The 14,097-nt window shown below is 52.3% G+C and overlaps 1 protein-coding gene across 1 annotated transcript in view; it reads right to left on the minus strand.

Moving 5' to 3' along the window:
- Positions 1-12,656, minus strand: part of LOC129816918 (small ubiquitin-related modifier 1) — a 29,890-nt gene extending 17,234 nt beyond the window's left edge. The window contains exons 1-3 of the mRNA XM_055871895.1: positions 12,506-12,656; positions 9,040-9,114; positions 8,786-8,863 (exon numbers count right to left, since the gene is read on the minus strand). Of these exons, the coding sequence (XP_055727870.1) occupies positions 8,786-8,863; positions 9,040-9,114; positions 12,506-12,517 (165 nt within the window). The 5' untranslated portion in view covers positions 12,518-12,656. The remainder of the gene's footprint in view (positions 1-8,785; positions 8,864-9,039; positions 9,115-12,505) is intronic.
- Between the last annotated feature and the right edge of the window lie 1,441 nt (positions 12,657-14,097).

Here is a 14,097-nt window from a genome sequence, read left to right on the forward strand (position 1 = left end):
GTAAGGAACACAACACGCAGCGTCGGGTAAGGAACACAACACGCAGCGTCGGGTAAGGAACACGCAGCGTCGGGTAAGGAACACGCAGCGTCGGGTAAGGAACACGCAGCGTCGGGTAAGGAACACAACACACACAGTCGGGTAAGGAACACACAGCGTCGGGTAAGGAACACAACACGCAGCGTCGGGTAAGGAACACACAGCGTCGGGTAAGGAACACACAGCGTAGGGTAAGGAACACAACACACAGCGTCGGGTAAGGAACACAACGTCGGGTAAGGAACACAACACACAGCGTCGGGTAAGGAACACACAGCGTCGGGTAAGGAACACACAGCGTCGGGTAAGGAACACACAGCGTCGGGTAAGGAACACACAGCGTCGGGTAAGGAACACACAGCGTCGGGTAAGGAACACAGCGTCGGGTAAGGAACACAGCGTCGGGTAAGGAACACAACACGCAGCGTCGGGTAAGGAACACAACACGCAGCGTCGGGTAAGGAACACGCAGCGTCGGGTAAGGAACACGCAGCGTCGGGTAAGGAACACGCAGCGTCGGGTAAGGAACACAACACGCAGCGTCGGGTAAGGAACACAACACGCAGCGTCGGGTAAGGAACACAACACGCAGCGTCGGGTAAGGAACACGCAGCGTCGGGTAAGGAACACGCAGCGTCGGGTAAGGAACACGCAGCGTCGGGTAAGGAACACGCAGCGTCGGGTAAGGAACACAACACACAGCGTCGGGTAAGGAACACAACACACAGCGTCGGGTAAGGAACACAACGTCGGGTAAGGAACACAACACACAGCGTCGGGTAAGGAACACACAGCGTCGGGTAAGGAACACAACACACAGCGTCGGGTAAGGAACACAACGTCGGGTAAGGAACACAACACACAGCGTCGGGTAAGGAACACGCAGCGTCGGGTAAGGAACACGCAGCGTCGGGTAAGGAACACGCAGCGTCGGGTAAGGAACACGCAGCGTCGGGTAAGGAACACGCAGCGTCGGGTAAGGAACACGCAGCGTCGGGTAAGGAACACGCAGCGTCGGGTAAGGAACACGCAGCGTCGGGTAAGGAACACGCAGCGTCGGGTAAGGAACACGCAGCGTCGGGTAAGGAACACGCAGCGTCGGGTAAGGAACACGCAGCGTCGGGTAAGGAACACGCAGCGTCGGGTAAGGAACACGCAGCGTCGGGTAAGGAACACGCAGCGTCGGGTAAGGAACACACAGCGTCGGGTAAGGAACACACAGCGTCGGGTAAGGAACACACAGCGTCGGGTAAGGAACACACAGCGTCGGGTAAGGAACACACAGAGTCGGGTAAGGAACACACAGCGTCGGGTAAGGAACACACAGCGTCGGGTAAGGAACACACAGCGTCGGGTAAGGAACACACAGCGTCGGGTAAGGAACACACAGCGTCGGGTAAGGAACACACAGCGTCGGGTAAGGAACACACAGCGTCGGGTAAGGAACACACAGCGTCGGGTAAGGAACACACAGCGTCGGGTAAGGAACACACAGCGTCGGGTAAGTAACACACAGCGTCGGGTAAGTAACACACAGCGTCGGGTAAGGAACACACAGCGTCGGGTAAGGAACACACAGCGTCGGGTAAGGAACACACAGCGTCGGGTAAGGAACACAACACACAGCGTCGGGTAAGGAACACAACACACAGCGTCGGGTAAGGAACACAACACACAGCGTCGGGTAAGGAACACAACACACAGCGTCGGGTAAGGAACACAACACACAGCGTCGGGTAAGGAACACAACACACAGCGTCGGGTAAGGAACACAACACACAGCGTCGGGTAAGGAACACAACACACAGCGTCGGGTAAGGAACACACAGCGTCGGGTAAGGAACACACAGCGTCGGGTAAGGAACACACAGCGTCGGGTAAGGAACACACAGCGTCGGGTAAGGAACACACAGCGTCGGGTAAGGAACACACCGCGTCGGGTAAGGAACACACCGCGTCGGGTAAGGAACACGCAGCGTCGGGTAAGGAACACGCAGCGTCGGGTAAGGAACACGCAGCGTCGGGTAAGGAACACGCAGCGTCGGGTAAGGAACACGCAGCGTCGGGTAAGGAACACGCAGCGTCGGGTAAGGAACACGCAGCGTCGGGTAAGGAACACGCAGCGTCGGGTAAGGAACACGCAGCGTCGGGTAAGGAACACGCAGCGTCGGGTAAGGAACACGCAGCGTCGGGTAAGGAACACGCAGCGTCGGGTAAGGAACACGCAGCGTCGGGTAAGGAACACGCAGCGTCGGGTAAGGAACACGCAGCGTCGGGTAAGGAACACGCAGCGTCGGGTAAGGAACACGCAGCGTCGGGTAAGGAACACGCAGCGTCGGGTAAGGAACACGCAGCGTCGGGTAAGGAACACGCAGCGTCGGGTAAGGAACACAGCGTCGGGTAAGGAACACAACACACAGCGTCGGGTAAGGAACACAACACACAGCGTCGAGTAAGGAACACAACACGCAGCGTCGGGTAAGGAGCACACAGCGTCAGGTAAGGAACACAACACGCAGCGTCGGGTAAGGAACACGCAGCGTCGGGTAAGGAACACACAGCGTCGGGTAAGGAACACGCAGCGTCGGGTAAGGAACACGCAGCGTCGGGTAAGGAACACAACACGCAGCGTCGGGTAAGGAACACGCAGCGTCGGGTAAGGAACACGCAGCGTCGGGTAAGGAACACACAGCGTCGGGTAAGGAACACACAGCGTCGGGTAAGGAACACAACACACAGAGTCGGGTAAGGAACACACAGCGTCGGGTAAGGAACACAACACGCAGCGTCGGGTAAGGAACACACAGCGTCGGGTAAGGAACACACAGCGTCGGGTAAGGAACACACAGCGTCGGGTAAGGAACACACAGCGTCGGGTAAGGAACACAACGTCGGGTAAGGAACACAACACACAGCGTCGGGTAAGGAACACAACACACAGCGTCGGGTAAGGAACACACAGCGTCGGGTAAGGAACACACAGCGTCGGGTAAGGAACACCCAGCGTCGGGTAAGGAACACACAGCGTCGGGTAAGGAACACACAGCGTCGGGTAAGGAACACACAGCGTCGGGTAAGGAACACACAGCGTCGGGTAAGGAACACAGCGTCGGGTAAGGAACACAGCGTCGGGTAAGGAACACAACACGCAGCGTCGGGTAAGGAACACAACACGCAGCGTCGGGTAAGGAACACGCAGCGTCGGGTAAGGAACACAACACGCAGCGTCGGGTAAGGAACACAACACGCAGCGTCGGGTAAGGAACACGCAGCGTCGGGTAAGGAACACGCAGCGTCGGGTAAGGAACACGCAGCGTCGGGTAAGGAACACGCAGCGTCGGGTAAGGAACACGCAGCGTCGGGTAAGGAACACGCAGCGTCGGGTAAGGAACACAACACACAACGTCGGGTAAGGAACACACAGCGTCGGGTAAGGAACACACAGCGTCGGGTAAGGAACACACAGCGTCGGGTAAGGAACACACAGCGTCGGGTAAGGAACACAGCGTCGGGTAAGGAACACAGCGTCGGGTAAGGAACACAACACGCAGCGTCGGGTAAGGAACACAGCGTCGGGTAAGGAACACGCAGCGTCGGGTAAGGAACACGCAGCGTCGGGTAAGGAACACGCAGCATCGGGTAAGGAACACAACACGCAGCGTCGGGTAAGGAACACAACACGCAGCGTCGGGTAAGGAACACGCAGCGTCGGGTAAGGAACACAACACGCAGCGTCGGGTAAGGAACACAACACGCAGCGTCGGGTAAGGAACACACAGCGTCGGGTAAGGAACACACAGCGTCGGGTAAGGAACACACAGCGTCGGGTAAGGAACACACAGCGTCGGGTAAGGAACACACAGCGTCGGGTAAGGAACACAACGTCGGGTAAGGAACACAACACACAGCGTCGGGTAAGGAACACAACACACAGCGTCGGGTAAGGAACACACAGCGTCGGGTAAGGAACACACAGCGTCGGGTAAGGAACACACAGCGTCGGGTAAGGAACACACAGCGTCGGGTAAGGAACACACAGCGTCGGGTAAGGAACACACAGCGTCGGGTAAGGAACACACAGCGTCGGGTAAGGAACACAGCGTCGGGTAAGGAACACAGCGTCGGGTAAGGAACACAACACGCAGCGTCGGGTAAGGAACACAACACGCAGCGTCGGGTAAGGAACACGCAGCGTCGGGTAAGGAACACAACACGCAGCGTCGGGTAAGGAACACAACACGCAGCGTCGGGTAAGGAACACGCAGCGTCGGGTAAGGAACACGCAGCGTCGGGTAAGGAACACGCAGCGTCGGGTAAGGAACACGCAGCGTCGGGTAAGGAACACGCAGCGTCGGGTAAGGAACACGCAGCGTCGGGTAAGGAACACAACACACAACGTCGGGTAAGGAACACACAGCGTCGGGTAAGGAACACACAGCGTCGGGTAAGGAACACACAGCGTCGGGTAAGGAACACACAGCGTCGGGTAAGGAACACAGCGTCGGGTAAGGAACACAGCGTCGGGTAAGGAACACAACACGCAGCGTCGGGTAAGGAACACAGCGTCGGGTAAGGAACACGCAGCGTCGGGTAAGGAACACGCAGCGTCGGGTAAGGAACACGCAGCATCGGGTAAGGAACACAACACGCAGCGTCGGGTAAGGAACACAACACGCAGCGTCGGGTAAGGAACACGCAGCGTCGGGTAAGGAACACAACACGCAGCGTCGGGTAAGGAACACAACACGCAGCGTCGGGTAAGGAACACACAGCGTCGGGTAAGGAACACACAGCGTCGGGTAAGGAACACACAGCGTCGGGTAAGGAACACACAGCGTCGGGTAAGGAACACACAGCGTCGGGTAAGGAACACAGCGTCGGGTAAGGAACACAGCGTCGGGTAAGGAACACAGCGTCGGGTAAGGAACACAGCGTCGGGTAAGGAACACAGCGTCGGGTAAGGAACACAGCGTCGGGTAAGGAACACAGCGTCGGGTAAGGAACACAACACGCAGCGTCGGGTAAGGAACACGCAGCGTCGGGTAAGGAACACGCAGCGTCGGGTAAGGAACACGCAGCGTCGGGTAAGGAACACGCAGCGTCGGGTAAGGAACACAACACGCAGCGTCGGGTAAGGAACACGCAGCGTCGGGTAAGGAACACGCAGCGTCGGGTAAGGAACACAACACGCAGCGTCGGGTAAGGAACACAACACGCAGCGTCGGGTAAGGAACACAACACGCAGCGTCGGGTAAGGAACACAACACGCAGCGTCGGGTAAGGAACACAACACGCAGCGTCGGGTAAGGAACACACAGCGTCGGGTAAGGAACACACAGCGTCGGGTAAGGAACACACAGCGTCGGGTAAGGAACACACAGCGTCGGGTAAGGAACACACAGCGTCGGGTAAGGAACACACAGCGTCGGGTAAGGAACACACAGCGTCGGGTAAGGAACACACAGCGTCGGGTAAGGAACACACAGCGTCGGGTAAGGTACACACAGCGTCGGGTAAGGTACACACAGCGTCGGGTAAGGAACACACAGCGTCGGGTAAGGAACACACAGCGTCGGGTAAGGAACACACAGCGTCGGGTAAGGAACACAACACACAGCGTCGGGTAAGGAACACACAGCGTCGGGTAAGGAACACACAGCGTCGGGTAAGGAACACAACACGCAGCGTCGGGTAAGGAACACAACACGCAGCGTCGGGTAAGGAACACAACACGCAGCGTCGGGTAAGGAACACAACACGCAGCGTCGGGTAAGGAACACAACACGCAGCGTCGGGTAAGGAACACAACACGCAGCGTCGGGTAAGGAACACAACACGCAGCGTCGGGTAAGGAACACAACACGCAGCGTCGGGTAAGGAACACAACACGCAGCGTCGGGTAAGGAACACAACACGCAGCGTCGGGTAAGGAACACACAGCGTCGGGTAAGGAACACACAGCGTCGGGTAAGGAACACACAGCGTCGGGTAAGGAACACACAGCGTCGGGTAAGGAACACACAGCGTCGGGTAAGGAACACACAGCGTCGGGTAAGGAACACACAGCGTCGGGTAAGGAACACACAGCGTCGGGTAAGGAACACACAGCGTCGGGTAAGGAACACACAGCGTCGGGTAAGGAACACACAGCGTCGGGTAAGGTACACACAGCGTCGGGTAAGGAACACACAGCGTCGGGTAAGGAACACAACACACAGCGTCGGGTAAGGAACACACAGCGTCGGGTAAGGAACACACAGCGTCGGGTAAGGAACACAACACACAGCGTCGGGTAAGGAACACAACACACAGCGTCGGGTAAGGAACACAACACACAGCGTCGGGTAAGGAACACAACACACAGCGTCGGGTAAGGAACACAACACACAGCGTCGGGTAAGGAACACAACACACAGCGTCGGGTAAGGAACACAACACACAGCGTCGGGTAAGGAACACACAGCGTCGGGTAAGGAACACACAGCGTCGGGTAAGGAACACACAGCGTCGGGTAAGGAACACACAGCGTCGGGTAAGGAACACACAGCGTCGGGTAAGGAACACACAGCGTCGGGTAAGGAACACACAGCGTCGGGTAAGGAACACACAGCGTCGGGTAAGGAACACACAGCGTCGGGTAAGGAACACACAGCGTCGGGTAAGGAACACACAGCGTCGGGTAAGGAACACACAGCGTCGGGTAAGGAACACAACACACAGCGTCGGGTAAGGAACACAACACACAGCGTCGGGTAAGGAACACAACACACAGCGTCGGGTAAGGAACACAACACACAGCGTCGGGTAAGGAACACAACACACAGCGTCGGGTAAGGAACACACAGCGTCGGGTAAGGAACACACAGCGTCGGGTAAGGAACACAGCGTCGGGTAAGGAACACAACACACAGCGTCGGGTAAGGAACACACAGCGTCGGGTAAGGAACACACAGCGTCGGGTAAGGAACACAACACACAGCGTCGGGTAAGGAACACAACACGCAGCGTCGGGTAAGGAACACAACACGCAGCGTCGGGTAAGGAACACAACACGCAGCGTCGGGTAAGGAACACAACACGCAGCGTCGGGTAAGGAACACAACACGCAGCGTCGGGTAAGGAACACACAGCGTCGGGTAAGGAACACACAGCGTCGGGTAAAGAACACACAGCGTCGGGTAAGGAACACACAGCGTCGGGTAAGGAACACACAGCGTCGGGTAAGGAACACACAGCGTCGGGTAAGGAACACACAGCGTCGGGTAAGGAACACAACACACAGCGTCGGGTAAGGAACACAACACACAGCGTCGGGTAAGGAACACAACACACAGCGTCGGGTAAGGAACACAACACACAGCGTCGGGTAAGGAACACAACACACAGCGTCGGGTAAGGAACACACAGCGTCGGGTAAGGAACACACAGCGTCGGGTAAGGAACACAGCGTCGGGTAAGGAACACAACACACAGCGTCGGGTAAGGAACACACAGCGTCGGGTAAGGAACACACAGCGTCGGGTAAGGAACACAACACACAGCGTCGGGTAAGGAACACAACACGCAGCGTCGGGTAAGGAACACAACACGCAGCGTCGGGTAAGGAACACAACACGCAGCGTCGGGTAAGGAACACAACACGCAGCGTCGGGTAAGGAACACAACACGCAGCGTCGGGTAAGGAACACACAGCGTCGGGTAAGGAACACACAGCGTCGGGTAAAGAACACACAGCGTCGGGTAAGGAACACACAGCGTCGGGTAAGGAACACACAGCGTCGGGTAAGGAACACACAGCGTCGGGTAAGGAACACACAGCGTCGGGTAAGGAACACAACACACAGCGTCGGGTAAGGAACACACAGCGTCAGGTAAGGAACACACAGCGTCGGGTAAGGAACACACAGCGTCGGGTAAGGAACACAACACACAGCGTCGGGTAAGGAACAACACACAGCGTCGGGTAAGGAACACAACACACAGCGTCGGGTAAGGAACACACAGCGTCGGGTAAGGAACACACAGCGTCGGGTAAGGAACACACAGCGTCGGGTAAGGAACACACAGCGTCAGGTAAGGAACACACAGCGTCAGGTAAGGAACACAACACACAGCGTCAGGTAAGGAACACACAGCGTCGGGTAAGGAACACAACACACAGCGTCGGGTAAGGAACACAACACACAGCGTCGGGTAAGGAACACAACACACAGCGTCGGGTAAGGAACACAACACACAGCGTCGGGTAAGGAACACAACACACAGCGTCGGGTAAGGAACACAACACACAGCGTCGGGTAAGGAACACAACACACAGCGTCGGGTAAGGAACACAACACACAGCGTCGGGTAAGGAACACAACACACAGCGTCGGGTAAGGAACACAACACACAGCGTCGGGTAAGGAACACAACACACAGCGTCGGGTAAGGAACACAGTGTCGGGTAAGGAACACAACACACAGTGTGAGTCCCAAATGGCTCCCTATTCTTTATAGTGTGCACTACTTTAGACTAGATGCCAAATGGCTCCCTATTCTTTATAGTGTGCACTACTTTAGACTAGATGCCAAATGGCTCCCTATTCCCTAATATTATCCCTATGTGCCCTGGTCAAAAGTAGTGCACTACATAGGGAATAGGGTTCAATTTGAGACACACATACACACACACACACCAACTAGTTGCTCACCAAGAATGGGCAGAAAACCTTTAATAACATTGCGAATGAGATGTGATTATTACCTGTCTCTGGCTATAAGATTCCTTCAGCTTCTTCAGATGGGTGGTCATTTTCACTTTGAAGTGAATTTCACTGTTGTCCTGAGGTGGGAAAAGAATGAATAGATTCCAAGTTAAACGTTTCAAAATTGTGGGTCAACTGATATATAAAAAAATCAAATAAATAATTCACTATGATAAACCAACCGAGCTATGTAAACTAGCTACGTATCACCAGCATCTTCAGTATAACTCTCCGACTCCAAACGTCTTCTTACCTGACCGATCACTTTCAGTTTGATGTACTCTCCGTCCTTTTGGTCTCCTCCACCCTGACTTGAAGGTTTCGTGTCCTTCAAGAGAGAAAGGACACGAAGCCGGGATTATATTTTAACTCAACGTGTAACTGTTTTAGTTAGGTCTGCAGACGTTATCGCCCAACGGCTTTTGTTTCCATTTACTATAATGGACCAGGCCATAAATCCACAAATAAGTTGTGAGCTCTTTCCTATATAGGAAACATCATCACAGTATGTTGTTGACAGTTTGATAACATTATCTCTGGGCAAAAGGAGCGTTATGGGGAAGGGAATTACAGATGACATCTGCCGTGCATAGCTAGCTAATTAGTCTCCTTCACTCTTTCTGTGCACCTTCCTATTTATACACACACCAAGCCCCTCCCCTGCCCCAACCACACACCCCTCCACCCGCCACACCAAGCCCCTCCCCTGCCCCAACCACACACCCCTCCACCCGCCACATCAAGCCCCTCCCCCAACCACACACCCCTCCACCCGCCACACCAAGCCCCTCCCCTGCCCCAACCACACCAAGCCCCTCCCCTGCCCCAACCACACACCCCTCCACACCAAGCCCCTCCCCTGCCCCAACCACACACCCCTCCACATCAAGCCCCTCCCCTGCCCCAACCACACACCCCTCCCCCCGCCACACCAAGCCCCTCCCCTGCCCCAACCACACACCCCTCCACACCAAGCCCCTCCCCTGCCCCAACCACACACCCCTCCACATCAAGCCCCTCCCCTGCCCCAACCACACACCCCTCCCCCCGCCACATCAAGCCCCTCCCCCTCTGCCACTTACCACAACAAAGATGAGAGCTCACACCTTCCTCTGACAACCGGTTTCAGGTCGCTATTTGCATTTGAGGTTTGGTCCGACAGAATAAGTCATACTGACACCGAAACACATTATTTTATAGAGTGCACAGATCCAGTACTTTATAACCATGGCGTTGTTGAATACTCATATCCGATTGGCTTGAAGGGCATTCTAGAGCGTGCAGGCCGAGGGGGTGTGGTATATGCCCAATATACCACAGCTAAGGGCTGTTCTTAAGCACAATGCTGAGTGCCTGGACACAGCCCTTAGCCGTGGTATATTGGCTATATACCACACCCCCTCGGCCTGCACACCCCATTGGCTAACAAACCACCAATGTGCTTTTTGCTTTTATAAACTGGTTACAAACATAATTACCGGTAGAACATTAAAAAATAATAATGTTTTGTCATACCCACGGTATATACGATCTCATTTACCACAGCTGTCAGCCAATCATCATTCAGGGCTGGAACCACCCAGTTTAAAAAAGGGAATTATTAACCGAATACCTGACAGCCGTGACATATTGCTATTTATTATTCCATTAGCTACACATCATCTTTCAGTTACAATACATTCAGAACAGATTTCACAACATATTTAGTGTGTGCCCTCAGGCCTCTATTCTACTACCACATATCTATAACACTAAATCCATGTGTACATGTGTGTATAGTCAGTATGTTATCGTGTGTGTCTCTTCTCAGTCCCTGCTGTTCCATAAGGTGTATTTTTATCTGTTTTCTAAAATCTGATTCTACTGTTTGTATCAGTTACCTGATGTGGAATAGAGTTCCATGTAGTCATGGCTCTATGTAGTACTGTGCCCCTCCCATAGTCTGGTCTGGACTTGGGGACTGTGAAGAGACCTCTGGTGGCATGTCTTGTAGGGTATGCATGGGTGTCTGAGCTGTGTGCCAGTAGTTTAAACAGACAGCTCAACATGTCAATACCTCTGATTAAAACAAGTAGTGATGAAGTCTATCTCTCCTCCACTTTGAGCCAGGAGAGATTGACATGCATATTATTAATATTAGCTCTCTGTGTACATCCAAGGGCCAGCCGTGCTGCCCTGTTCTGAGACAATTGCAATTTTCCCTAAGTGCCTCTTTGTGGCACCTGACCACACGACATATCAGACCGTATACCAAAGATATTACCCCCAAAAAAGTATTACGTTTTAATTAAGTTTGTAACCAGTTTATAATTACATTAAGGCACCTCGGGGCGGTTGTGGTATATGGCCAATATACCGCGGCTAAGGGCTGTGTCCAGGCACATTGTGGTATATGACCAATATACCGCGGCTAAGGGCTGTGTCCAGGCACATTGTGCTTCAGAACAGCCCTTAGCTAGCCATGGTGTTTTGGCCATATACCACACCCCCTTTGCCTGTACACTCTAGAATGCCCTTCAAGCCAATCAGATATGAGTATTCAACAATGCCATGGTTATAAAGTACTTTATAAACTGGGTTGTTCCGAGTCCTGAATGCTGATTGGCTGACTGCCTACCGATACCATGGCTGTCAATGTAAATAAGAATTTTTTTCTTAATTGACTTGCCTAATTAAATATCTGATCTAGGTCTGATTTATCATGGCAGGTTGCAGGCCTAAGAACAGCCCTTAGCCGTGGTATATTGGCCATATACCACACCCTTCCGTTCCTTATTTTGCTTAAGTATTTGCGTGCTGTTGGCTAGGGGGGCACATGTATAGCTTTTCTCTGGCATATGGGATTATGGACAATAGAGCGAAATTATTTTACATTTTTCAAAATGGCAGGCATGCATCGATGATATGACACCAGAATAATACCCTCAATATTTATTGGAAAGAAGCCAACTCATCACCTTTCACTTTCACCACCCCTTGAAGTTAATCAGAATTTATTTATTCTGTAGCCTATTCTGTAACTACTACATAATTTATTTAATCTGTAGCTTAATCTGTAACTACACGTTTACCGATCCACACAACAATGTCTTGTGACTCCAAGTTTACTTAGAGATATGATGGTCGTGTCAATATTTGCGCATAAAAACGTTTCCGCCGACATTTCTCGCATAATTCATTTTACCGATAAAAAAAAAAGATCCAATCTTTTTTAACATATTTTGTTTTGTCGACATTTGGAAAGTTTACCGGGGGGGGGGGATAGTTTCCATCAGGCCTGTCATGACTTTTTATCCGACATGCACTTCACTCTCGCATAAAAAGGTTGGATGGAAACCCGGTGATGTAACGATACGCATACTAGTTAGTTAGCGACAGTCAGCTAACAATGGACCTGTTTCCCTCTGAAAACTCTTCACTTCAGCCGAAACATATAGATAGTTGGCTATTTATGTCCTCTAGTTGAAAACTAACATGTCTGGCTAGCTAAAATGACAAAAACTATGAGCCCACTGCTCTAACTACCTAGTTAAGTTAGCTACTATCGAACTAGCTTGATAACCTAGCAGCAATGTATTTGTTAGCTGCTAACACGACAGCTACCATTGTGGTTAAACATTGCTAGCGGTCTGTGCGAACTGGTATAAGTTGTGTGACTCACTCGTGGTGTAACTGTACTGTTTGGTTGGTAACTGGTATAGGTTATAGTTATCACTTACTGTATCTGACATGTTGTTCTCTGTAAATTAGCTGGGGCAGTGTAGAAACCCGTGGTGTTGACAACAACCTCGTCGCTTTTCTTCGACAAACCCTATGCCTCCCAGAACGGTAGCTCCGCGACGTCATCCGGAAGAGGAGGATCTCCCGGAAGAGGCTATACGGACACGCCTGGTGTCCAAATTGAAGACGTTTTGTCGCGCTGCGAGAGTCGAGTGGAGATGAACGGATTCAGTTCACTCAGTCCTGATGGGGGAGAGGCTATATAGCTGCCTTGTAGTGGTGCGCAGGTCAGCTGTTTGTTCACCCGGACCCGACCACACAATTGCTAATAACCCATCAGTAACTGTCCGACTATAGCCTATGTGATAATGTGAAAATCTGAGACATACGCCGCTAATATAAAAAAGGACCCGTAGTCTACAGTCGGAGACGGCTAAACGATTCTTAACAGGGGGGGTGCAGACATTGTTTTTCCTGATTTAGATATGTTTCTGCTATTAGTTAGTCAACTTTTCTGTAAAAGCCTTCTACATGGATGCTGGCCCATGTTGACTCCAATGGCTCCTCTGGAAGAAACGCACACCTGTTCAGCCGAGGTGTTTTCAGAACACTTGAAAAAGAAGAGGAGAGCCACGAACTCTAGGAGCTCCGATGCAATAATTTAATAACCTAATAACTCTTTAATACTGTGTGTTTCCCAGCCTCTGTTCTGGACCTGGGGACTGTGAAGAGACCTCTGGTTGCATGTCTTGTGTTGTAACGATGAGTGTCTGAACTGTGTGCCAACTGCTTGAACAGACAGTTCGGTACCTCCAACACAACAACCATCACCAGAACAATAGTCCTCTCTCCTCAATAGGAGAGATTGACATGAATGTTCTTGACATTCACCCTCCGTTTACATCTAAGGGCGATACGTGCTGCTTTGTTCTGGACCAACTGCAATTCACCGATGTCCTTCTTTGCCACACATGACAACACAGCTGGGCAGTAGTCCAGGTGCGACAAAACTAGGGCCTGTAAGGACCTGTCTGGTCGACTGAGATGTCAAGAAGGCAAAGCAACGCCCTATCATGGACAGACCTCTTCACATTTGAGCAACCATTGAGTCTATCTGTTTTGACCATGACAGCTTGCTATCTAGGGTTACACCCACCAGTTTAGTCTTCTCCACTTGCTCAATAGCCACATTATTCAATAATAGTTCAGCGTCGGGCGAGTGATTTGTTCCAAAAATGATGATTTAACCTGCTGCCCTGCGGTAAACCACACTCAACTGAATTTGCATTGAAAGAGGCTTCCATTAACGAAAACCCTCTGTGTTCTAATAGATACAGTTGAAGTCAGAAGTTTACATACACTTTAGCCAAATATACACTGCTCAAAAAAATAAAGGGAACACTTAAACAACACAATGTAACTCCAAGTCAATCACACTTCTCTCAATAAACCCTCTGGCGAGCACATGGAGGGCTGTGCGGCCCCACAAAGAAATGCCACCCCACACCTATGAGTTTGAAGGTCTGGAATTTTCCAAGCTGTTTAAAAGGCACAGTCAACTTAGTGTATGTAAACTTCTGACCCACTGGAA

Source organism: Salvelinus fontinalis, chromosome 19 (assembly GCF_029448725.1).
Source record: "Salvelinus fontinalis isolate EN_2023a chromosome 19, ASM2944872v1, whole genome shotgun sequence".
Taxonomy (NCBI): domain Eukaryota; kingdom Metazoa; phylum Chordata; class Actinopteri; order Salmoniformes; family Salmonidae; genus Salvelinus; species Salvelinus fontinalis.